The following is a 25,393-nucleotide window of genomic DNA, read 5'->3' as shown; positions in this document are numbered from 1 at the left end:
GCGAGCGGGCCCAGGCTGCTGAGCGGGGAGGGCCGGGGTCTTCCTGGCACCGTCCGGCGGCCAGTTCCAAGAGCGGGCGTGCCTTGTGGAGGCATCGCCTCTGGCTCATCGCACCCGGGCTGGAGTTTTAAACAATTTTTAATTTTCGTGGCTGCAGGTCCTCAGCCTGATGTCATCCCCCGAGTTCAAAGCCAACTAATTGGGAATGAAAGGAGGCTGATGGATTGGGCAGTTTCGCGGCCAGCCCACGTGGCAGTGATGCTCACTGTGTGTGTGTGTGTGTGTGTGTGCGCGTGTGTGTGCGTGCCACAGCTCCCACAGCCCGAGGCAGCCAGCCCTTCAGCGCCAGGGGGCGAGGGGCGGCGAGGAGAACGCTCCCAGCCTGGAGGCGGCTAGCGGGCAGCCTTGACACAGCCCGGCTGAGTCTCTTTCTGCCCCCTCGCTCCGGCCACGGCTTCTGCAGGGAACGGGCAGGTGGTCCGGCAGGGAACAGCCTGTGCAGAGCCTGGAGGTGTGCTTCAGCATCTCGCCAACCGACGTACCGGCTCCCTAGCCCTGCCCACACCTGTTGAGCCAGCACCTCTGGGGGCGGTGCCAGGAAACGGCATTTTGACGGACTCCTCAGGGATTCCGAGATCAAGCCAGGGTGGACGTTTGGAGGGTCGTCCCCGGGGTTGATGGGTAGATGGGCAGTGAAGCGGCAGAAGGATCGGCGTCCCGGTGATGGACAGCAGCTAGGTGGAACCTTGCAGATGCATTTGGTTACCGCCCACATTGGGGGGCTGTGCCAGTGTGGGAAAGGGGGACCCGCCAGAGGACAGTGGACGCTGGCCCAGCTTTTGGGGCCTTGGAGAGTGGCTATGGAAGGGGCCTGCCCCACCACTGGCCTCCCGTCCCGCCTCATCAGAAGGCAGGGACAGGATTCCCATCTGCCTTCTGTTTCCACCAGGCTTTCTTCTTGGGTCCAGCAAAGACACGCTGCCCACCGCGGCCCTCGGCCAGAAAGCAGCTTGTTTCTCACCCCGGCTTTTGGTTCACAGACATGTGACAAAAGAGGCAGCACTTCCAGGAGTGACGGAGCCAGTGGAAAAAACAAAGAGTTGGGGAAATGCGCGTTACTTATTGTTTTAGCACCTTTTTTCTGATCTAAAGTTACTCTGTTTAGAAATGGAAATGTGGCGTGTGTAACTGCGTTGGCCTGTGGCCTTTTTATAATGGGCCAGTTTTGAAATTGGAGGCAAAAAAAAAAAAAATTGTTTCCAAAGTTTCACTAAAACTTAGATGTTTGTGGCGGGGGAAGGGGGGCAAGTGGTTTTCCCCAGTTCTTGCTGCTTTGCCCCCTGGATCTTGTCATCGCCACGCGTGGCCCCGTCAGCTGGCACAGAGATGGGTTTTGTTCCTGGCAGACCTGGAGTCTTGTACCGAGAAAACTGGCCTTCCCTTCCCTGAGCTCCTTCTGTATGCTGCTCCTGGCTCGGGGCGTGTGGCCGGAGGGGCCCCCCCACAGGTTCTGCGGGTTGCCTTTCCCATCACCCCAGGCCACCCCCGCTCGGCCCGGGGGCACCTTCGGCCCCGGAGTGTTGGATCTAGGTCAGGGTTGAGTGCATAACTGTTCCTGGCAGGAGGGTGAGGGCCTTGTAAAGCTGTGATGACAGGCTAGTGACAAGAGGCCAAGCCTGGCCTCTCTTGGTTTTTTTGTTTTTTTAAAAAAAATATATTTTTTATTGATTTTTACAGAGAGGGATAGAGTTAGAAACATCAATGAGAGAGAATCATTGATCAGCTGCCTCTTGCACACCCCCTACTGGGGATGTGCCCCCAACCAAGGTACATGCCCTTGACCGGAATCGAACCCGGGACCCTTCAGTTCGCAAGCTGACACTCTATCCACTGAGCCAAACCGGTTTCGGCTCGGCCTCTCTTTGTACATTGGCAAAGGCCTGCAAGAAAACATGCACATTGGCACATTTTATTTATTTTTTATATATATTTTATTGATTTTTTTTTTTTTTAGGGAGAGGGATAGAGAGTTAGAAACATCAATGAGTGAGAAACATCGATCAGCTGCCTCCTGCACCCCCTCCCCACTGGGGATGTGCTTGCAACCGAGGTACATGCCCTTGACCGGAACTTGGGACTATTCAGTCTTCTATCCACTGAGCCAAACCAGTCAGGGCTAGATAATTTTCTTAAGTGTCCTTAAAGGGCTTTACGGCAGATTCTGGGAGCCGGCAGTCTTCCAGGGATGTTCTGTCGGGTCCGGGTACCTGCCCGTGAGCACTCTGCCCAGCACAAGCATGGCTCGGGGTCTTCGCCAGCCTAAGAAGGCCCTTATGTGGCTTAACAGACAAACCTGGACCAGAGAGAGTGCAAGGTCCTAGTGCGAAGAGTACCTCAGAGCAGAGGGGTGAGCCGGGCCTGTTTCCATGTGAAACCCTTGGGACCGAGCGCAATGAATGTGCACCCTCCCGTGAGCCACTGAGGATTCACTGGGCACCACCTGCTGTGTTCGGGGTGCTGTGAGGATGCTGACAGGGTTAAGACCCTGAAGGAACTTACGATCTGGTGGGAGAGACTCATAACACATTTTGAGTCTACTTATGTACCAGACACTTGCTAGGACTATAGTGCTAACCAGACGTTCTGGAGCCAGTTGACACAGACAGTGAGCAATTCAGAGATGCCGTTCAGGGCAAGATGAGGGAAGCTGGCAAACCCTGAAAACTGGGTCATCCCCATCTCTGGCCTCACTCCCACCCCTGCCTGACTCCATTGAGGGCCGTGTCCAGCCAGATGCCAGCTGAAGCATTGCGAGCCCTGCCCCAAAGTCAAGGTCCAGTTACAGTTGCCAGGCCTCCAGGATTCGGCCCTCTTGCACCCCTACCCCACTCCAGCCCCAGTGTGCCCTCCCTCTGCTCAGTCTGGGCAACCTCAGGGAGTGAAGAAGACCATGAGTGGCAGCTTCACCAGGACCGGGAAGGTGGATGAGGGAATCACGTTGCCTCTCCCAACCTGTGTAACTCCTGACGCAGGCAGGAGCACTTGGGAAAGTGTGGTCCTGACTATCTGTGCCCTGTCTCCAGAGCTTGGAGACAGATGGTGGAGAGTCAGTTGGTCATAGCCAGGGCCCTCAAAATTGTGCATATGGTACATGCTCATTAAATGGTTAGCAGCTGATCTATACTAATAAAAGGATAATATGCTAATTAGACCCGGTCGTCCTTCCAGACAAAGCCACAGTGGCAGGTGCCGAGGCAGAGGTGGTTAGGGGCAATCAGGCCAGCAGGGGAGCAGTTAGGGGTGATCAGGCTGGCAGGGGAGAGCATTTAGGGGTGATCAGGCAGGCAGGCAGTTGAGCAATTAGGAGCCAGTGGTCCCGGATCGTGAGAGGGATATCCGACTGCCAGTTTAGGCCCAATCCTGGCAGTTGGACATCCCTGGGGAGGTCTCAGATTGGCGAGGGTGCAGGCTGGACTGATGGATCCCCCCTCCCCCCGTGCACGAATTTAATTGATAATCTGATAGCAAGAGTCCAGTCTTGAGAACACAAGACATGCCACTTGCTGTGGCCCTGGGCTGGCCCTGCCAGGTCTGGGCCATTGCTGTTGACTCCATCACTCACTCCTGGCTCTCGCAGAGACAGTCAGGGAGGGAGACGGACTGCAGAGCTGAGGGCCTGCAGACCCAGCAGCTGCTCACTCCCATCCCGCTCCGCTGGCCCCCGTTCCCGCTGCTGCCTCGTCCCCACAGCTACAGGCTTTGCTAGGGGATAGCCCAGTCAGTGGGGGAGGACCACCAAGGCAGACGCTCCAGGGAGGGGGGTGGCTGGGATCCTGGAACTCTGAACAGAGTTGAGTTTGTCTCATCTCTGCACACCACCGCCCGGCATGGGGAGAGGGGGGAACCTGAGAACCGAGGGGGAGGCTGCAACCCAAGGGGCTTGCTGTGGGGTCAGGCAGCAGCTGCTGGGAGCGGAGGCTCAGAACCTCTCCTGCCTTCCCACCCCGCACCCCTCCGTCCACCCACAGTGCCTCTGGTTAACCACAGCACCTGTCTTGATTTAACCTGGAAGCTTCGGGTCTTTCCAGCAAATGGAGGGAGGATGGCAGACCTGCCCACCACCTCCTGCCCACATAGACCCTCTAGGCCACATGTGTCAAACACAAGGCCCGCGGGCCAAATCCAGCCCGCCAGGCCTTGCAATGTGGCCCGCACCGCGCAGTCATCACTGCACTCCGCTGTCAGTTTATGACATTGTCAGTTTATGACTGTTCAGTAAACCATTCGGCCCGCGATTTAGGCTGGATTTTAGATTTTGGCCCCTTCTCTGATTGAGTTCGACACCCCTACTCTAGGCAATTGCAGTGCCCCCTGGGCTCTTTGGCCGCTCTGCCCTTACCCACTTAGGCTGGGCTGTTTCTGCTGTCTCAGCTATGGCCTAGCCCGGGGGGCCAAAGTGCCTTTGAACTTGGTCCCTAAGGGGTTGTGGAATGGTTTTAGACCCAGCCCAGCCTCTACCCCACCCCATTCCCCACCTGAGCCGGGGAAACTGACTGTTCTCTGACTGCTGAGCCGAGTTGCCGGAGGGTCAGCAGTGCATTCCTACCCCGGGTGGGGCTGCCCCTACGTGGACCCTGGTTTCTGGGAAAGGCAGCTCCTGGGGAAGGAGGCGGGCCCCTCCTTACTGAGAGTAAAAACGAATGGGAATATGGCTGCATTTACAAAGAGAAGCCCGGCAGAAATAAATGGGCCTCCGTTGGCCCGTGGCCAGGGATGATCCGGAGAATATAGTTCCCTGTTTGAGGCCCCTTTGTTCCCAGCTCCCGGCCAGCCTGCCTGGGCTCAAGTCTGGGCCATCGCTTCCTTGCTGTGGGGCCTTGTGAAAAAAAACCTCTGGGTCCCGCTGTCTGCCCGTGTAAAATACAGATTGCTGTCAGGATTAAATTAGGTAGGGCTCATAAAGCCTTTGGCACAGTGCCCAGCAGGAGTGTTCAGAAAGTGGGAACTAGTATAATTGTTCTGGCCCCAGCCCTGCCACTCTCTTGCTGTGTGACCTTAGGCAAATGTCTCCCCCTCTCTGGTCTGGAGTCCCAGTCCCCACATGCTTCTTCCAGCCTTTGGGTTGTCACCAAGAAGCCAGAGATCGGGAAAGGAAGGACCTAGAGACAAACAATGGCCTGTCTTCCCATATCAATATTTCTCTCTAGCAAGTCCTTGGGTGAGGATTTTTAAAAAAATAAAAAAAATCATGGACTTGAACTGATGAGGTGAGGGCTTAAAATGTTGTTACAGCAGCAGCTCAGGGCCCTAGCCCTGCTTCCTATACTCATGGCCTCCAAGGTGGGATTTGCTTCAGGCAGGTGTAACCTGGGCCGTCACACAGGGTCCCGCACTCACTTGGTTTAATGCTCTTACGTCTCCCATTTAAAAATAATGTGTAATACGAAGCAAGAATTCTTGTGATCCGTCCGCAATGTGTTAATCTGGGACATCCTTTTTCTGGATGGCATTCATTTCATTTTCACTGTTATGCCTTTTTTCTGCTGCTCTGGGAATGATGACCTATTTCAGAGCCCTTAAAGTGAACATATCATGCAAATTCAGCTACTGCCTTGTAAATTACTTCTTTGTGAAGGACTTTTAGCCCTGTAGGGCTGTCATAAAGATTTGAGCGATCGTATAGCAGTACAGAGAGAGAAAATACAGGTTGATTGCCTTCTACACGTGCCCTGACCAGGGCCAGGGATCGAGCTTGCAACTCAGGAATTGAACCTGGGACCCTATGTTAACAGGCTGATACCCTATCCACTGAGCCAAACCATCTAGGGCCTGTTACCATTTTTAAATAACAGGGCTAGCAGCTGTCAGCCCCTAATCAGTCAATGACCTAAAACCGTGGTCAGCATGGAACGAACCAGAGCAACAGAGGCCAGGCCCGAAACAGCTTGCTCCTCGCCTGTACCTGCCCACGGCTGCCTCTCAGACATGGCTGGAAACTTTTGCGGGAACTAGAGGGTCTGCTGAATCAAGTGAAGGCTTAGATCTGGATGTGTTGAGTTAGTATAGCGCTGGGGTGTTGATCTGTGAGTGCCTTTGGGTGGGGCCTGGATGAGGCTGGTTGACCTATTTGAAAATGTCTTTTGTGTGAAGTGTACCATTGGGCATGTGGAGGTATTATTGATATGAGAAAATGCTAAGTAACAGATTTACTATCTGAAAAGGGATTTACTATCGGGGAAAGGGAGGGAGGAAGAGACTGAACATAAACTGTGCACCTATGGATGAGGACAATGGGGGATGGGGAGGGGGCGGAGGGTGGGGTGGGAACCTGGTGGAGGGGGGAAGAAATGAGGAACCTTTGTAATAATATGAACAATAAAGATTGATTTAAAGAAAAAAAGAAAAAAATGGAAACAAACAAACAAACAAAAACAACCGTGGTCAGCAAACTGCAGCTCGCCAGCCACATGCGGCTCTTTGGCCCCTTGAGTGTGGCTCTTCCACAAAATACCATGGCCTGGGCGAGTCTATTTTGAAGAAGTGGTGTTAGAAGAAGTTTAAGTTGAAAAAAATTTTGGCTCAAAAGAAATTTCAATCGTTGAACTGTTGATATTTGACTCTGTTGACTAATAAGTTTGCCGACCACTGGCCTAAACACAGAGGCTGAGTTTCCTGGTGGCCTAGTCAAAAAAAAAAAAAGAAAAGAAACACCTGGAGTCTGTAGGGAACCTAAGAAATCTAGTCCTGTGCAAAGTTTTAGCTGTACAAAGGGAGAGAAAAGAATAGAGTACAGCAGTTATTTAGAAATCAGTTCAAGGCTGCAATGAGGTAAGAACAATAGAATTCCCACAGAGGGAGAGGTCTCGAGTGCTCAGTATTCTGAGATGTTGGTGGAGCAGAAGGGGGTGGGGGTGTGTTCATTCCATTCGGGGGGGGGCCCCTGGCAGGGTCTCTGCTTCTCCTCCCCTCCCTGGAGCCCAGGGCGGGGGCTGTGTAAGCTGATAAGGAGGGTGACCCTGCCCTGGTCCCCTGAGCTCTTGGTTTGCTTTCATTCTCTGAGGAGTTTGTGCTGTTGGCTGTTCTCACCCCGGTCTCTCCCACCTGGGCTCTCAGCCCACTCTGGATTTATTAGTTTGGATGGGTGGAACTCGCTTGACACCAAGGAAGGAAGGATTCCTGGAAACATAGTTTGAGTCTAGATTTGGGTAAATTGAACCCAGTTCTCATTGCCCTGAGTTACTCAAAGCTAAAAGGAATCTTACTATCCGCCTATATAATAAAAGGATAATATGCAAATGGACTGAATGTCAGAACAACCGGTCGCTATGATGTGCACTGACCACCAGGGGGCAGATGCTCAATGTAGGAGTTGCGCCCTGATGGTCAGTGTGCCTCCCATAGCGGGAGCACTGCTCAGCCACAAGCCAGGCTGATGGCTGATGAGCCCTTAACATCAGCGGCACCTGTAGGATGGTCCTTTGACTTTCATAATCACCGGTGCCTGACGAGAATCAGGTTCCGCCTCCAAGTGTCCTCAGGTGTGTTTGGCCAGGAGGTACAGGCACTTGGTTTTCTCCGGGCCTAAGTTCTCACTGGTCTTGCAAGCCAAGAGTGGTGATTGGGATGGCAGCAGAGGGATCCCATCTCCCAGGCACACACTGCTTTAGTCACCAGCTCTGCCCCTGTCGTCCACGCCCCTTTGGGTCCCCCTCCAAAACCTTCCACAGGCACCAGGCCATCTCACTTTTAAAACAGCTCTGCCAAGAAGACAAGATCGTGATTTGCACCCTCCTGTTACAGAGGGAGAGGAGGCTCAGATATTTGCTCAGTGCCCAGAATCTCGGGGGGGAGGGGGGGGCGGCGGGAAGGGGAGGGAGGCAGAGTAAGCACAAGGATCAAGATGAAAATAAATTCTTGCTCCAGTTGTCCGTCCTCTGCACCTCCGGGATTATTTGCTTTTTTTTCCTTGAGTTTCCATATATTGAGCATGTGCTCAAGTGGTTTTCCCTGGCACAGCGGCCTGTTCCTCTGGAAAGGCTCTTCCGCTGCGGTGCACGCGCAGTGTGGAGCCGGGCACGTTTCTGCGGGAAGAGTCTAGAACATCAGAGAGGTAAGTGCCTTGGAGACCCTGGGCCCAAATGCTTGATTCCACAGATGTGAGCATTGGGTCCCAGAGAAGTCAGGCCACTTGCCCAAGGCCATGCAGCTAGTTCTCGGCCAAATCAGTGGTGCAGCTCCCCGGTCTGATGCCCCCCCCGCCCCGCCCCGCCCCCCGGTTTCCACCAGACTCCGTGACCCCGCTCTGTAGGGTCCTTGGTTCTGTCACCCGAGGAGAGGGAGGGAGGGAGAGACAACTGGGAGGGCAGGAAGCAGTTGGTTTGTGTCAGTCACAGCTGCTCATTTGGCCGCGCCTGCCTCTTGCTCCTTCACCCCATCTCACTGTCTCCGTTTTCCCAGCCCCGAGCCAGCAGCCTTGTCTGCCTCCTGGCTGGAGGGCCGGGGTTTGCGAGCCAGGGGTTCTCTGTTCATTGTAATGAGGCCGAGGGGGTCCTTCCCACCCTGGGAGACAGCTTGCTCGGGTGGGCTGGAGAGCAGGCACTCCAAAGGGGGGATGTGGAGGGTGGGAACCATGGAACTGGATTAATTCTGCGGGTCCAGGGGACTGGGAAATAAATCATGGTTTAAAAAACTTTTAAAATAAGAAAGGAGAGGCTCATTTCTGGTTCGCTTCCCATTTTCCTTTGGAGAGAGAAGGAAAGGCCTGCGTATGGGGATGGGGGGACATGGCATGAGCACAGGCTGCACAATTACTAGGGACTCAGTTTCCTGTCTGCCCCAAATGCCCAAACCCCAAAGGCCTAGAAAGGTAGAAGATCCTTCAAGATAATCCTTTTCTTTTAAACCTTTATTTCCTTGAGATGATTCTTGAAAAAAATTTCCTAGCAGCCAAGACCTTGTGGGCATTTAGTCTCTGTGGGCTGAGGATCCCCACTTCTCTCTCTTAGGGTTTTGGGCTATTCCCCCTCTCTGACATAGGGGTTGACAAACCACTGGCCCACAGGTCCTGCCCAGCCCAACAGATGGCTTTGTCAATAAAGTTTTATTGGCACACTGCCCACTCACAGGGTTGAGTAATCTCGGCAGAAGACCACATGGCCCACAAAGCCCAGAACATTGATTCTCTGGCCCTTTACAGAAACAGTTTGTCAACTCCTATTCTGGCAGAACGGGCTCTCCAGGCCCAGGCCAAATCATTTCCCTTGGCTCACTGAGAGGGGTTAGCACTTCCCAAAAGGTTTCCTTCGGAAGATCCCAAAAGAAACCAAAAAGGGAGGTGTGCCACATAAGGCCAGCAGAGACGGAGAGAGATGTGGGTAACCTCTGGCTGGGTGGGGCCAGATGGTGATGGGACCGGCCTGGCCCGGCCTTGCTGGGGGGCAGCCCACCTGGGGCACGGCCACAGGAAGTGAGAGCCCCAGCAAGCTGTGGCGGCAGGCAAACAACTCCCCATTCTGAACTCAGACCCACTTGGCCCACCCCACTTACAGCCTCGGAAAGCCTAGCTGCATCTAGCCCAGGGGTCCTCAAACTTTTTAAAGTGGGGGCCAGATCCCGGTCCCTCAGAGAGCTGGAGGGCCGGACTATATGAACTACTTATTCCTACTGTAACACCTTGGCTGCGCTCACTGCCCAAAAAACCTGGCGGGCAGGATCAGACTCCCCTGGGGGCTGCATGTGGCCCACGGGCCGTAGTTTGAAGACCCCTGATAGCCTGTCTCAGGCCCACTTATTTAACCTCTCTAGTTTTAAGGTTAAATTAAGTTATTTAACCTCTCTAGTTCATATGAAAGCAGGGCCAGCTTAGCTCTGTCTGCCCCAGGAGGCTTCCCACTGCTGGCCCCGTAGGAGGCTGTGGCCACAGGATGCTTATCTCTGGGTGCACTCCCCCGGAGTCTCTCCACCCCCCACTCCAACTGACCTGATGTCTGGGGTTTGCCTGTGGGGACCCATCAAACTGGTGTCAGCATTTTCTTGGTGCATCCGGTCTGAGCACCGTCCGGGTCTCGTCCCCGGAGCTTCCGGAGTGTGTGTGCTGCTTCTGGTGCCCCCGAGCTGAGGGAACCAAGCTCCGGGGAGATGTGACTGATGGCAGCTGGTCACTGAGCAGGAGCTGTGTCCTGGGCACCGGATGCTGAGCACTGCCTGCCTATGACCTCCTTTAAGCCTCACGGCAACCCAGAAGGTCAATGTATTGTTTCATCTGGAGTTTTACAAGTGAGGGGGCAGGCTCAGAGAGGTTGGGTGACTTCCTCAAAGGAGCAGAGCTAGAGGCCTTGCTGAACTGCTCCACCTGAGCCCCACTCTGTTGGCTTACGGCAGGAACTGGCAGAGCCAAGCTTCCTGGGTCTAGGGGTGGGGGTGGGGGGACCAGCCTGCCCTCGGAAGGCAGGTGCTGAGCAAGGACCAAGGGAGAGTTAGGTGGGTTAAGGGGTGAGTGGCCAGCTGATCACCTGAGGTCCGTGTCCCCACGGGAGAGGGACACTGTCAGCTGTGGGACTTCAGGGAAGTTATTTAACCTCTCCAGTTCATCTTTCCCACCAGTAAAATGCAGGGAAGACTGTGTCGTTGCAGGTTTATGGTGAAAAAACAAATGAGTTCTATACGTCAGTGCTCAGCACGATGCTTGGTGTACAGTGATGCTGTGTAAACGTTTGCTGCTGTTACTGGGTCAGGCAGCAGTGCTGGCCGGTGCTGGTGGGCAGTACAAGGTTCCTATCTCCATGTTTGTATGAGGGTGCGCGTAAGGGTTTGTGTCTCAACGTGCATCTCAACATTCGCTCCTCACTGCCCCTGCTGCTCCTGGCGGCGATGGACAGCTCAGCAGAGGAAGCCCTGGCCAGAGTGTTCCCAGGCCTGCTTCCATGCCTGGCTCTGCCGCTCTGTGCTGGTGGGAATGTGGGCTGGTTCCTTCCCTGGTCTGAGCTCATTTTCCTTCCCTGTAAAATGGGGTGGAAAACGCATACCCGCCTCAAGGGTTGTCGAAGGGAGTAAATGAGCCGCTGTACACCACGGTGGACGGTCCATGTGGATTACATGTTGATTCGCTGGAAATGTTCACACCATTGGCTAGGATAAGAGCTTTCTGCCTCATAATATATATATATATATATATATATATATATATATATATATATATATATATATATATATATATATATATATATATATATATATATGTATATATATAAACAATAGCCTAAGCGATCAAACAACCGAACAACCAGTTGTTCCAGGCTTCTGTGCCTGGAAAAGGGCCCTCATCTCTATTGGTCACTAACGGTCCCCGTTCTGGATTGGAGTTGAGGTGTGAGGCCCTACAATGAGGCGTCCTCCTGTTCTGCCAGGGCCTGTCTGTCTTCCTCAGGGGGTGGGGCTGGGGCTAGAGAAGATATCCGGGCCAGTGGTGTGGTGCCCCAACCTAGAGGCTGGCCTTGGGCTCCCCAACCCTGATGTCTGAATTCCTGACTCAGGCTGCTGGTGAGGATCCTTGGAGCCACGTGGCCGTGTGGGGCCAGCCACCCACAGGGCCAACGACAAAGGTCCGGGCTGCCTTCTCCAGGGCAGCCACAACCCAGCCCACGGGCCCTGGTCCAAGCGAGGATTGTGTGGGCTTCTCTGTGCTGCAAAGGATGCCTGCATTTCGGCAGACACCTCATTATCCCCATCCCAGCCGGCCTCTGCCTCTGTAATCACTCCGGCCGGCCGGCCCACGCCCAGCAGCCAGCCCAGGGCCAGGAAATCGCTCCCCTCCCCTCCCCCGCCTTCCGCCAGCTGCTCTACGGGTGCCTGCAGCCACTCGCCCGCTGGACCTCCTGCCTGCCTAACGGTTCTTTCTCCTCTGGTTCTCTTCTCCCGCTGCCGCCTGCTCTCGGGGACTCGGAAGTGTGGCTCTCCAGCTGGGCTGAGTCTCCCAAAAAGGACGTCACAGGTACTGCCCAGCGTGCATGCGAGTGCATGTGTGTGCCATGTGCGCCTCAGGCGTCCGCGTGTGGGAGCCAGGGCTGCCGGCCCCTTGCCGCATGCTTTCCTGCGAGACGGAGCAGCCCTCTGTCAGTTCGCCCGGCATCCTCTCTGCCTCCTTCGCTGCCTAGACTCTGCCTGCCTTTCCACCCTGTTAGGCCTCAGGTCCGGCCTCGGAAGCTCCATGTGTAGCAGATGCACTCTGGACCCAGTGTGTGTGGGTTTGAACCCCAGTTCTGCTGCGTCCTGGGCTGTGCTGCCCTGGGGGCGGTTCTGTGTCCACCCCAAGTGGGTGCAGTGCCACCTCCTGGGGAGCCTGGCACACTGAGAGTGCCCCTACCATCATCGTCAACAATTAGCTCAATGGGCGGTCCCTGTGAGACGGGCCAGCCCAGGGTTAGTCATCTCACTCCAGGCAGCTCACCTGAGGCTGGAGCGGAAGCCTGGTTCCCACCGGTCCGCACTGGAGAGCGCAGGGAGCTGCAGCAGGAAGTGGGGATGCCTGTGACTTTGGGGGAGGTCATAGCCCCTGGCCCTAGGGGTGCAGAGCCTCCGGAGGCTTTCCACACTTCGGGCTGCCTGGCCCAGGATGGCCCTCGGAGACTTAGAACTGTGCCCTGTGTCTGTCCGGGCAGAGCTGGGCCAGGGTTTTTGGGTTTGCCTTTAGTCTTGGATCTTACTGAATAGTGGCAGGCAGAGGGTGAGGTCCCCCCACCCCCCACCCCCCACCCCCACTTTCTCAGCCCAAACCTGAGAGCAGAGGTTCAGGCTTGGAGACTGTGGAACAGGCAGCGAGCGGGTCAGAGGTCAGAGGGAGCTGGGCCAACCCCAGGGGTCAGAGGTCAGAGGGAGCTGGGCCAGCCCCAGGGGTCAGAGCCCCAGGCTCAGCCCCTCCCACCACAGCTGTGGGCCGGGAACAGGAGGTGGACATCTGTGAGCTGGGCCCCAGGAGAAGGCGGCAGTCAGGAGGACCCCTTGCCTGTCCCAAGCCCCTTGCAGTCATCCTCCTGGCGTTGCCTATGACGCGGGCCTGGGCCTGAGCTAATCACTGGGCTCCTGTCCCTTTTTCCCCTCTCCGCGAGCCAGCCAGCCCGAGCCCACTTGGCCCACAACAATACATTTTATTCACCAAACGTATAGCCTGGCCGCCCCAGGGCCTGTGGAAAAGCCGGCAGGCCGAGTCCAGCTGGGAGGAACCAGTGGTGAGGGGAGGGACAAGAGGGACCTTGGTGGGATGTCCAGGGTTGGGGGGGGGGGGGCCTTGGAGAGTTTGGGGAGCCTGGGGCAGGGTCCACCACAAGGCTTGGGTTCTTAGGATGAGCTCAGCTGTTGGGAGAGAGAGAGAGAGGCTGTGGTGGGCGGGGGGTTGGGGTGGGGAGACCAGCCAGACTGGAGTCCAGGGTCAGAGTCTGGCGTGAGTCACCAGGTCTCTGTGGGCCTTGGTTTCCCCATCTGGAATGTTGGGGTGTTTGATGAGACAGAAAACTCAGCGGGAGGTAAGGTCTTTGGGGTTGCTTCACCTGGTATCCCCCCCCCCGATCGGGCTCTACGGGGCCTGCCGCCTGCCAGGAGGCCAGTCTGAGGGGGTCACATTGCAGGGACACAGCCTTGGCCACCCTTCTCCTGGCCCTGTGGCCCTTGCCCTGAGCTGCCTGCTGGTCCTGAGGCTGCTGCAAAGGACCCTAACCCCCTCCCCGCCTCCTCCCCAATCTTCCCACTCCTGTTGGGAAGTATCCACACAGTTTACAGTTTGCATAGGGCACTAACCCTGTCACCTTATACCCTGCTCGGAGCAGCCCCACGAGACAGGTCTGTTCCTGTTCCTGTTTACCGATGAGGAAGCTAAAGCCCAGAGAGGTTAAGCGTCACAGAGCTAGTGGGGGCAATGCAGGACTGGGCCTCAGACCCTGAGACTCCAGTCGTATGCTTTTGTGTCATAAACCTCAGGTAACTGTTGTGTCCAGTGCCACGTGGTATGGCACCCGTCCTGGGGCATCTACTCTCAGCAGAGAGACTTTTGTCTAAAGCACGAGGTCTGGTTGGGCCACAGGGTCACACGAAACATTCAGTGCAGGACAGGAGCAAGCACGACGGATGGCGAGAGCTATCCGGCGACTCCCGGAGGCAGATGGTTGGGGAGCATTGGGGTTGGTTGAGAGAAGGGCATTCCAGGCGGGGGGTGAGGGGCGGGTGGTGGGGGTGCAGCTACTGCAAAGGCTCTGGAGGAAGAACCTGCGTAGAACAGGGTGGCCGGCACAGAGCGATGCCCCAGGCACGTGTGTGGAACGGTGCATGTTGCCTGGAACAGGGTGGTGTGTGTCAGGGAACTTGGGGAGCTCACGTTGTCAAGAAAGACTAAACTAAAGGCCAAGCTCAAGTTTGGCCTTTCTCCTATAAGCCACGGGGACCCGCTGGAGCAAGGGGTTGACTTGGCAAAAGCCTTGTTAAGAAGTTTACCTTGGCAGCCAAGCCCGGGCAGGAGCCCGCGGTCCCGCCAGGTGGCAGCCGGGGTAGTGCAGATGTGAGGCAGGGCAGGGCTCTGGGGAAGGCACAGGGCCCATCCCTGGATGGGACTCTGACAAAGCCCCCTTCCGACCCCGGAGGGTCTCCCCTCCCCAGAAGGGCCCACCCCTTCTCCCAGTCTCTGCCAAACCCTTTGCATCTGAAGACAGGAGTCTCCCTCCACTGCCTCTCTCTCCTCCTCTTTGGGGCCAACCCCTCCAGCCCCTCACTTTCCAGGCCTGGGTTGGGAGGAGATCCAGCCTCTGCGGGATGACATCACCCACCTGCCCGCCTGCCGAGTAGTTTCTCATCTGGATACCTGCTCCCAGCTCACGCCCACCCGGGCAGCCCTGGGCAGCCAACACCCTGAGAGTCAGATGCCAGAGCGAGCACGCTGGAGCCAGCATGCGCTGGGGGCGGGGAGAGAAGGGGGGTAGCCAGGAGCACTGAGTGTCTGTGTGTCCATCTGTCCATCCCCAGCCTTTGGCGTAGCCCCCGAGAAGTGCCACCGCCTGTCTTGTGTGCTCTGGAATGTCTGGAGAACATTCCCTTACCCCTCCTACCTGCACCCCAGAGTGCCCGTCTTCAGGAAGCCCGGCCAGGGTTCCAGGGGACTGGGGGAAGGAAGGGGTATTGTAGATTTTTCCCCTCTCCGAAATCTTGTCTCAGGTTTCCTTGGCTCCAATGAAAATGAGCTGATGTCTCTCCACTCCCCAGCACCGCTGCTTGTCCTCCCTGGCAGCTTCCAACCCCTTGCTCCTCTGTGCCTTTTCTCCCCTCCACAGTTTCGTTTGTCTAGTTTTCCCAAATGTCAGAAGCAAGGCCCTGCCCCGTGTATCTGTCTTGGCTCAAAACAAACCAGTAAGTCACTTGGTCCATCTGTCTTGCCTGTCCATTCGTTTCATTCATTTCACAAGTGCTTTATTGAGTGCCAGCTACCTAAGTGGACACTGCGGTCTGCTCCATAGATGCAGCAAGAATCATTGTCTTTATTAGGCACCGACTGTGTGCCAGGGGTCCGGGACAGGATGAGGTGGGCCCTTCCTTGGACACCAGGGGCCAGGGTCTCTCTCTGGAGGCCAGGCACGGCGCCCACGTTCAGAACACAAGCACCCGATGTTAGGTGGGCTTGGGTTCCATCCCAGCCATGTGACCTCAGGGACAGTGCTTACTCCCCTGAGCCTCAGTCTGCCTGTGTGTGAAATGGGGCTGCAACCAGACCTGCCACGTGGGGTTGTTATGGGGATCAAATCAGACGGCGAGAGGATGCGTGCGGTTGGCACTGGGCGCAGTGCTGCCCACGTGTGAGCACTAACGAGGCTCATGGCTAATCCTGGGGGTGGCCCGGGTGCTCTCGGGATTTGGAAGCTCGCTCGCCTGCTGCTGGGGAGCCCCTCTTGTGTGTGTATCTTGAGTTTACATCCTCTTTGCGATGGATGCTCTTAGCCACAGAAGCACTGGGGTCTCTGTCAGCACTGTGACCAGCACTGCCTCTGTCCTGCTGGCCATGTCTGAGAGCAGAGCCAGGCTGGCCCAGCTGCCTCGCTGTTGGTTGCATTTCTGCCTGAAATACAATCCTGGCTTTGGAGGGGTTGCCTTCTGGGTCTCCGTAGGGCTGAGCTGGAGTTGCAGGATCCTGAGAGAAAACTGTCAGGGGCGGTGGGTTTCTTTCCCTTTTGTTGCCCTAGGTTGGGTAGATCCTCAGCCACAAACGACCTAAGGACCTAAGCAGGGCTCCTCACCCCTGGCTGCACAGGAGAACCAGGGGAAGATGGGGTGTCTGAAATATACCCCAGACCAGTGAAATCTGGGCCTGTGGGGGTGGGACCCAGGCATCTGTATTCCTTACAAGCTCCCTGGGCGGTTTGGTGAGGCCAGGCCAAGGACCTTTGTGCTAGGAGAATGGGATGCCTGGAAACAGGAACCAGGCAGTTCGGTGATGGAGAGAGAAATGGGCTTGAACCTAAAGCAGTGAGTTTGGTGCTCTGTCTAGCAGCTGTGTGAGTGGGGACGCGCCTCGCGGCTTCTCTGGGCCTCTGAGTTGTCTTTTGTGGAGTGGGAAGGTGAGGAGGTGGTGGTTAGGATGACTTGGGACGGCGTACGTGCCTGGCACAGAACGTTGGCAAGTTGGACTCGAGCACAGAGGGAGTGAGGCTGCAGGCTGGAGCACCACGGGGGCCTGGGAAGCCTGGCAGGGGGCGGTGTGAAGCTGCAGCCCTCCAGGAGGCGGCGTCCGTACCGAGCGGTGGCCACGTAGCTTCAGGTGCTAGGAACTCCTGTAGGGTTTGTGGATCCTTTGAGCTCCTTGGCGCACCTGATGTCTTAGGTCAGTGGTCGGCAAACTCATTCGTCAACAGGAGCGGCAAACCGCAGCTCGAGAGCCACAGTTTGCCGACCGCTGTCTTGGGCGTTTTGAGTGATGGTGGTGGTAATAGTGAAGCACAGAGCGTTGGCAGCGTTGGTTCCGTGTTCGCTTAACGAACATTTGCTTAAGTGGCTGAGGAGGACAGAGAGGCTGTTTGCGGCTCGGGAGCCTGCCCTCCTGCTAAGCACCCCCACCTCTGACCCCCCTCCAGCTCCATGGAGCTGCCAGGAGAGGGCAGCTGGAGGTTTGTGGGAGCCGGACCACACCCCCCAGCACTTAGAGGCCGAGGGAGACGGAGTCAGTCCCCATGTGGCCGGTGGGCAGCAGCCTGGCCAGACCAGTGCCCCCTCTGGAAGCAGGCCTGGGAGAGCGGGCCCGAGGCTGGTGCGTGCGTGCCGGGCCCTGGGCTTGGTGGCAGCACCCTGGTGAGCCCAAGGGGTAGGCGAGGAGCCGAACGTAAGGAAAAGTTGGGGAGGGGGGGGCGCGGGCTGGGCTGGCCTGCCGCTGGCTTTCTTCTTGGGTTTCAAGTAAACAGTCTCGGCCCTCCTCCCCCTCCCCTGCCTCCACCCCCGGCTCCTCATTCGATGGGTCTCATGTGTTTCTATTTAAGGGTTGCGAGTAAACCCCAGTGATTGGCGGCCTCAAACCCTCTTGACTTCTCGCCTGGGCCCGGGCTGTGGAGACCAGTCTCTCCCGCTCTCTCCCTCTCCCTCCGGAGGGGAGGACTACTGACTCCTCGCTCTCTTCTCTCTCTCTCTTTCTCTCTTTCTCTCTCTTTCTCTGGGTTTACAGGGGCCGGGGAGAGGCAGGAGCCCTCCTTCTCGCCTTGCCTTTCTCTCTCCCTCCCTCCCTCTCTCTCTCTCTCTCTCTCTCCCTCTCTCCCCTCCGCTCCGGCTTCAGCCCTCATGGGCCGCCCTCCCCGCACGCCCCTGTCGCCGAGGGGTCTGGAGAGCCCACGTCCGCCCCAGGCCTCTCCCCTGCCCCCCGCGTGCCGGGCTGTGACCCACTCATCCGGCTGCAGGCTTTCCCTCTGAGTTGTCTTGGCCTCCGTCTCTGTCTCTGTCTCCATCTCTGTCTCTGTCGGTCCCTCTCCAGCCCCCTCCCTCCCTCCCTCTCCCTCCGTCCCCGGCTCCCATGTCCCCCGGCCCCCGCGGCGCAGCGGGCCGGTGCGGGGCCTTGCTATATGGCCTGTCCTTGGGGCCCAGCGAGCCGCGAACCCTGGCTGCGGGCAGCCCCCCGGAGCGGCGCTGGCAACAGAGCAGCCTCCCCCGAGGCCGATGGACAGGGGGCGCCCCGGCCGCGGGGCCATGGCTGGCCGCTGGCTCACCGCGTGCTTTCTGCCCTCGCCAGGTGCCGACACCAGCGCCGAGCCCATGATCCTGGAACAGTACGTGGTGGTGTCCAACTATAAGAAGCAGGAGAACTCGGAGCTGAGCCTCCAGGCCGGGGAGGTGGTGGATGTCATCGAGAAGAACGAGAGCGGTGAGTGTCCCGGCCGGCCGGCCGGCCGCTGGAGGGGGAGGGAGGGTGGGCAGCGGCTCCGCGGACGCACCGGACGGCTGGTTTTGTTCCCTTCCTCCTCCCCCGCCGCCGCAGCTATACGTTATTTCCATCTGGCGGGGAGCGGGCTGGAGAGGCTGAAGTTTCCCCTGTTGGTTTGGGCCGCAGGCCAGCAGTTTGCCTGGCGGTGGAGGAATGTGTCCAGCGCTCGGGGTGATTAACCGGCTGTGCTAATGCAAGGCCGGCGTGGCAGCGCGGGCACGGCTCTCCGCCCCAGGCCTCAGGTCCCCGTGTCCTCGGAGGTCCCTGGGGAGGGAGCGCCCAGCTCAGGGGCATCCTCCAGCAGCTTCCCCAGGGTCCAGGCAGGGGTGGGGGAAGGCAGGCCATGATGTCACTGTGAGTCCAGGGTCCTGAGCCCCTGGTGTGTTGTCTGAGGATAGGCCAGGCCTGGGGGGTGCGGTGTCTGGGCAGCGAGCTGACTGCCCCCTGCCGAGCTGAAGGCTGCCAGGACCTGGGAAGAAGGCCCAGGCGAGGGGGAAGGCCCAGGAGGGTCCTGCAGCAGCTGCCCTGTCCCTGGGAGCTGAGGCTTTGTCTGGACGAGGGCTGTCGAGGGGGTTGGGGGGGGGGGGCGGCGCTGCTGGTTCCAGGGTGCTCTCCGAGTGGACCAAGTGCCGCAGGAGCCTCTGTAGGTGGAGAGAGGAGTCCAGTCTGAGTGCAGCCCCTGCAGGACCAGGGGCGACTCTGGCCCGGGACATTGAGCAGCTGCTTTCCCAGGGCCTGCGGGACTGGAACTGGTTCCTGGGCTGTGTTTTGCTTTCGGTTTGCTGTGAGGGGAGGCCCGTGCACCTCCGGGCTGTGTTTGGAGGCTTCTCCCAGAGGGGCGGGGCCTGTTCTCCTTTTCCTGTCCTGCTCCTTTCCCTCCCGCTATTCTGAGCTCTGAAGGGAAGGCAGGCCAAAGGATGACTGTGCCCATGCTACAGATGAACTGACACCCAGGAAATCTGAGGGGAAGTGAGTCATCTGAGGTCAAAAGCAGAACAGAACAGGCGTGTGCCTGGGCCCCTGGTTTCTATGCTGGTGGGCAGCACGTCGCTGTGGAGATGCTAAGGAAATCCGGGCAGACCTCCCGGGGGAGGTGAGCTTAGGCTGTGATGCCAGCGTAGGCCTGACCCTCCCGGGTTTGGGGTTTTCGATGCCTGATTCCCTCTCAGAGACCTCAGGCTCTGCCTTTGTGCCTGGAGTCATCTCCAAGGTAAATGGCAGCCATGGCCCCCTCGGCAGAGCCACATCCTGAGTGTAAGGCCGGGGGCCTCACCCCATGGGCGCACAGGGGTCCTCCTGCCCAGCGTTGCCTTCAGCCTTTGTTCTGGTGCCAGTCCTACCTCCAGGAAGCTGCCTTGGCTCTGGGAACCCTCTGCACCCCACGCAGGGGATCTCTGCTGGTGGAACTGGAGACACCAGCTGGGGAGAGAGATGTTTGTTTTGGAGCTTGCTGCTCCAGAGAAAGGCAGGCCCATTTCTCCGTATAAGGTCAGGTCTGCTCAGACGTCGAGTTCTGGCTTAGGGACCCTTCTGCCACCCCGCTGCCTTGGAGCAGCAGGAGGAGTGGGTACCAGCCGCTGCCCAGGACTCCCTGGTTCTCAGGGATGGTGCCATCTGCCTTCCCATCCCATCTGGGACCCTGGAACCCCAGGAAGTCCTGCCTAGGAGAGGAGAAGGAAGTGCCTTGACCAAGTGGGGGTTCTGTGTTAGACCTGGGAAGGCCTAGAGGCACCTCCTCTTCTCAGGGGTGCAGATGGCTGTGTGAGGGGGCTCAGGCCGCCTGACTCCCTAGAGCAGCCGAGTCTGGCACGCAGACCCTCTGAGGGAGCTGCTGTCCCTGGAAGCCCACCACTGACTCCTGGCTGGGTAGCATCAAGTCCCTTAATCCCTCTGGGCCTCAGTTGTCCCTTCTGTACATTGGACATAATCTGGTGACTGCGTGGGGCCAGGGCCTAGAGAAGATGAGCTCCCTGAGACTCCCATGGGCCCTGGGTGTGGGGTGGGAGAGCCCTCCGAAATGCGGCTTTTCCACTCCTCTGTGCCTTTTCCTTGGCGGAGACAGCTGCTCAGCAGCCGATGTTTGCACAGGTGCCTTGCCGTGCTGTGTTTACCATGTAAACCCACACTCTCTGTTGCCATAAAACCGGGAGGCCTGGCCCTAGCAGGATGGCTCAGTTGGTTGGAGCATCATCCCATACACCAAGAGGTTGTGGGTTTCATTTCCTGTCAGGGCACATGTCTAGGTTGTGGGTTCGATTCTCCATCAGGACGCATACGGGAGGCAACCAATCAATGTTTCTCCCCCCCTCTCCTTCCTTTCTCTTCCTAAAAATCAGTGAAAGCATATCCTTGGGTGAGGATTGGGGCGGGGAGTGGGGGGGGGGGAGAAGAAAGCCAGGCAGCCTGGGCTGTAGACCAGCTTCACCAGAGAAGCTGAGTGGGTGGAGGGGAGAAAGGAAGAGGGCCAAGCTACAGACCCTCTGGTGGGTGGTTTCCGAGATCAAGGGAGCTGAGCGTCTGATGGTGGGAGAGAGGAGGTGTGCTGTGCATCCTGCAGGCTGGTTTTGGAAGGAGGGGTGAGTAAGGCTTTTGAACTCGGGAACAAAGACCCCATTGTGATGCCTTTGACCTTGGGACCCGGTGGGTGTGTTGAGGCATTTCCACTTGAATTGCTGGGGCAGCAGTCCCAGTTAGCACCAGTCTCGCTCCCCAGGGCCTGGCCTTGCCCACTGGGAGCCAGGACTCTGCCTGTGCCCCCTTCTGGCTGGGCTGGAAGTCCCTTGACTAGAATGTCCATAGACGGATCCAGCCACCTCTGGTTTTACCTGGTCATCAGAGCCCTCTGCCTGGGACCTTAGCTACCAAGCATTTTGGAGGTGTGGTTGTGCCAGTGCTCTGTCATCTTATTGGTCTAAAGAGAGATGTGCCTGGAAGATAATCAAGAGTTAGTAAACAGTAAAAACCAGGTTTTGGGCCATGCACTTCGCATGCATCATTTTACTGCAACATGGAAAGAACCCATGAAGTAGAAGATACTTTGACCATTTCATGGGTAAAGTGACGGGCTACATGGTTGTCTATTTCCCTAGAGTGCAATAGCTGAGATCTCTCCCCTCGACAGAGGATGTGGGTGGAGGGTGAGAGTGGGCCCATCCTAGGTAGGCTCCTCCCTGAGCTGCTGATGCTGCTGGTCAGGGAAAGACAAGGGCTGGTTGAGAGGACCACCAGGATCCTGGAATGTCATTGCGGAAGGATGCCCCTGTGTCCCTCCTTCCAGTGTGGTGCTTATAGGGAGTGGAAATTCACGTTGTCAGTTGTTTCTTTGAACTTGGGGATAACAACAGCCAAGAGGATTAGAGGAGGAGGGTGTATACTCAGCCCTGAGATCAAGCCTATTCTTATGGCGGACAGAAGTCAAAGACAGCCAGAGCGAGCCCGCGTGGCGTCAGGGGAGACATTTTTGAATCAAGCAGCGTGCCTGGGGCCCAGCCAGGGAAGGACTGTTTTTCTCCGTTGATCAACGGGGACAAATCGAGCAGAGTGATTCAGCGGCTTTGTTAGCTTTGCCAACCAGCAGGGCAGGCGTCCACCATTGTTCTCTCGTCTTTGGAAGCCCCTTCCCGCTGGGCATAAACAGTGGTCCCTAAGACGCTTCCTTTCTAGGACATTCTTAAGCCTCAAAGGCCACATTGGCTTCACCTTCCAGCAGGCATGATCTGGCCTGAGTTCTGGCCGAGGGGTGGTGGCAAGGCCCCAGTTGCTCTGATTCCTGTGTCGAGCGAAAGCTACGTTCCAAGATTGTTTCTTTCTCAGGACTAGGGGCCAAGGGAGGATGTGGGGATATGAGTCAACAGATGCTCATTCTTTTCCTGCCTCAGCTTTCCTTCTCTGAGTCTTTGCTTTTCCCCTGGCACCAGTGTGATAACAGTGGGAGTTCTTAACGTCCTTGGAGAGCACATAGCTATAGGATCAAAGATAAAGGCCTTGTGCTAGCACGGAATTTTGAGCTTTGCTGGCCCATCAGGTGAGAAATTGTACAGGCAAGAAAACTAAGCCCTGGACGGTTAGCCACTCAGACTTGCTCATTATTGAAAAGATTATTGAAGGCTAGGAGCCCAGTGCACGAATTCTCGGGGTGGCCTGAGGAGATCGGGCCCAGCTCGTGCCCCCAGCCTCAAAGCCCCAAACCCCCACAGTCCCACCGCACCCTCCACCTTGGCCTGGTGCTGCCCCCTCACCTGCTGCACCATCCAGCCTGTGGGTGATTGATTGGGGCCAGATTGATTGGGGCCGGCCCCCTGCCTGACTTCATCAGTGCCTGGGAGCCAGGTGGTGCCCCTCCCCCCCCACTGCTGTCACTAGTCGCCATCTGTGGGGTGATCAGCGGGGAAATTGGGCCCCACTCATACCCACCTTGGCCTGACACCTCCTGCTCACCTGTTCCACCATCCCACCACGGTCCTGCGCTCATTGGGACCCATCAGGGTCAGCAGTGCCTCTACTGCCACCCACTGCCAGCAGCCAGCTCCAGGTTGCCGCTGCCCACCATGTTCCACATCACCCCCTGGTGGTCAGCGCCTGTCATAGCGAGTGGTTGAATTCCCGGTCTCCAGTCCAATGACCTCCCGCAGGGACAATTTGCATAGTAGGCTTTTATTATATAGGATAATTGAAAAGATGCAGGAAAATCTCACCAAATACATCCCAGCCCCACGGGGACTGGGAATCAGAAAGTCAATATGAGCCAAAGCAGCTACTCTTGTCTCTGTCTCTCTCAGGTACCATATAGAATTTAGGCCCACCTTTGAACTTCTCTTAACTACAGATCAGCCTTCCTTCTCTTCCTGTTCACTCATAACAGCAGCCTGTCCTCACAACTGACTCTGTATGACTTTTCAGTGGTGATCACCACCCCCAGTTTACAATGAATTCTGGTTCTCTGAGTTCAAAATTTGATGTTTGAATCCAGTTGGTTGGTTCCTGGCCAGCCAATGGATTGACAGACCTTAGATCAGGTGTCCAGTCCTGGGCCAATCAGCTGTGTCCAGGAGAAGTGCCATAGGGTGTAAACACGACTTCCTAGCCAACTTCTTCAGTACTGGGTGTTGGAAGGCAGGTTTTATTTTTTATTTATTTATTTATTTATTTTAATATATTTTATTGATTTTGTACAGAGAGGAAGGGAGAGAGATAGAGAGTTAGAAACATCGATGAGAGAGAGTCATTGATCAGCTGCCTCTTGCACACCCCCTACTGGGGATATGCCCGCAACCAAGGTACATGCCCTTGACCGGAATCGAACCCGGGACCTTTCAGTCCCCAAGCCGACGCTCTATCCATTGAGCCAAACCGGTTTCGGCTGGAAGGCAGGTTTTAAAGAAAGGAGATATAGAGGGGGTAAGGTACCCCCAAAACATGTTGGCTGCAACTGTTTTGCTTGTTTGGTCACTGTGTGTGTAGTGGAGAGAATCAAGAATCCGGAGTTTGAATACTGGGTTTGTGTGCTGTAAGTTGGAATCACTTAATTTCTGTTTCTTCGTAAGTTTAAGGGGGTAGGGACACATACTATGTGGCCTTTAAAATGAAAAAAATATCTTTACCACTAGGACAAACGAATATGCTTTCTTCTCAGAGTGGTGTGTTTTAATGCTTATTTTGTATTGTCCAAAGATAACGCATTCTTCAGCCACGTGTTTTGTGAGTTGGAATCTTCTTAACGTTGAGGATGCATCTCTTCTGTGACTTAGATATTTCTTTTCCTGAACGTTGTTATGACTTGTTCTCCATGGGCTTTTTGCAAGGGAGAAGTAGTATTCATTCATTTCACAATTCTCAACTCCTTTATCCAAGGCCCTGTGTGGATCGGGTACACACCCATAAGGTTCCTACTCTTATGGGACTTAGACTGTAATTGATGTGAGCATTTTGGGTACTGAAGGGGTGGACAGTAATGTGAGGCGGAGGTAGTTTTGCACACTTTCTATTGCTTTAGGTGGACTTCTGCATATCTTCCATACCTTTTGGCTTAGTTTATGTGCTTACTAAGGAACCACTTGCTTGCTAATTCAGAATGCCACGCTACCCCAGAAGAGAGATCTCAATAAAGATAAGACAGGCTGTTTCTAGACAGGCAGGTTGATTGCAATCTGCATTGCAGATAAGTGAACTAACACCCTTAACTCTACAACAGCCTTTTAAGGTTTGGTTCCAGTGAGCCAGCCCCAATTTGGATATGGTGCCTGGACCCCTTGAGGTCCTGCTCAGCCCTCAGAAGGCCTTGGTCTTTGACACCATTTCTCTTAAGTGTTTATACTCTATGGCGCTTCTCCTGGACACAGCTTAACATGGGTGTTCCTGCTATCGCAGCTGAATCGGCCATTCCTGAGACCATTCTGGTCCAAGAGTGTTTTTAGTGTGTACTTCTCATCCATTTCACGGAGCTGGCTGGAAGGGAAAGGGCCATGGAGCATACATACATCCGGTAGTGCAGTGTTTCCCAACCTTCTCTCATGATGAGAATCACCTGGTGGAGTTGTTAAAACACAGATTCCTGAATCCCAACTAAGAAGTGCTAAACTAGGATTTTTGGGAACATATAGGTAAAATTGTATACTTAACTAGTGCTCTAAGACAGATGTTATATACAGAGCACTAAGTTAGGTATGCAATTTTACCTATATGTTCTCAAAAATTCTAGTTTAGCACTTCTTAGTTCGGATTCAGGAATCTGTGTTTTAACAACTCCACCAGGTGATTCTCATCATGAGACAAGGTTGGGAAACACTGCGGTAGTGGGAGTGGGCATCCCAATCCAGCCCTGGGCCCCTGGACCCAGCTTTATTTACCCCAGGCCGGAGAGTGTTTTAAAAATAATGGACTCCAATTTAGGTAAGCCTGGTTTAAATGTTGATTTTGAATTTCCTAGTAACCCTGGGAAAGTCACCTCGGTCCTGTAAACATCAG

General features: G+C 56.0%; 1 protein-coding gene across 3 annotated transcripts in view; it reads left to right on the top strand.

Moving 5' to 3' along the window:
- Positions 1 to 25,393, top strand: part of SH3PXD2A (SH3 and PX domains 2A) — a 213,135-nt gene that overhangs the window by 139,312 nt on the left and 48,430 nt on the right. Inside the window, exons 7-8 of one of the 3 annotated variants that reach the window (XM_084903835.1) lie at positions 11,945 to 11,989; positions 18,239 to 18,370. In XM_084903835.1, coding sequence (XP_084759961.1) covers positions 11,945 to 11,989; positions 18,239 to 18,370 — 177 coding nt within the window. Of the gene's footprint in view, positions 1 to 11,944; positions 11,990 to 17,223; positions 17,345 to 18,238; positions 18,371 to 25,393 lie in introns of those variants that run through there. The other 2 variants (XM_084903837.1, XM_084903836.1) reach the window with 2 other exon arrangements.

This window comes from Pipistrellus hanaki, assembly GCF_964339955.1.
Source record: "Pipistrellus hanaki genome assembly, chromosome: 14".
NCBI classification, from domain to species: Eukaryota; Metazoa; Chordata; class Mammalia; order Chiroptera; family Vespertilionidae; genus Pipistrellus; species Pipistrellus hanaki.
Note: the sequence above shows the minus strand (reverse complement) of the source record. Positions and strands in the feature narration are given on the sequence as shown.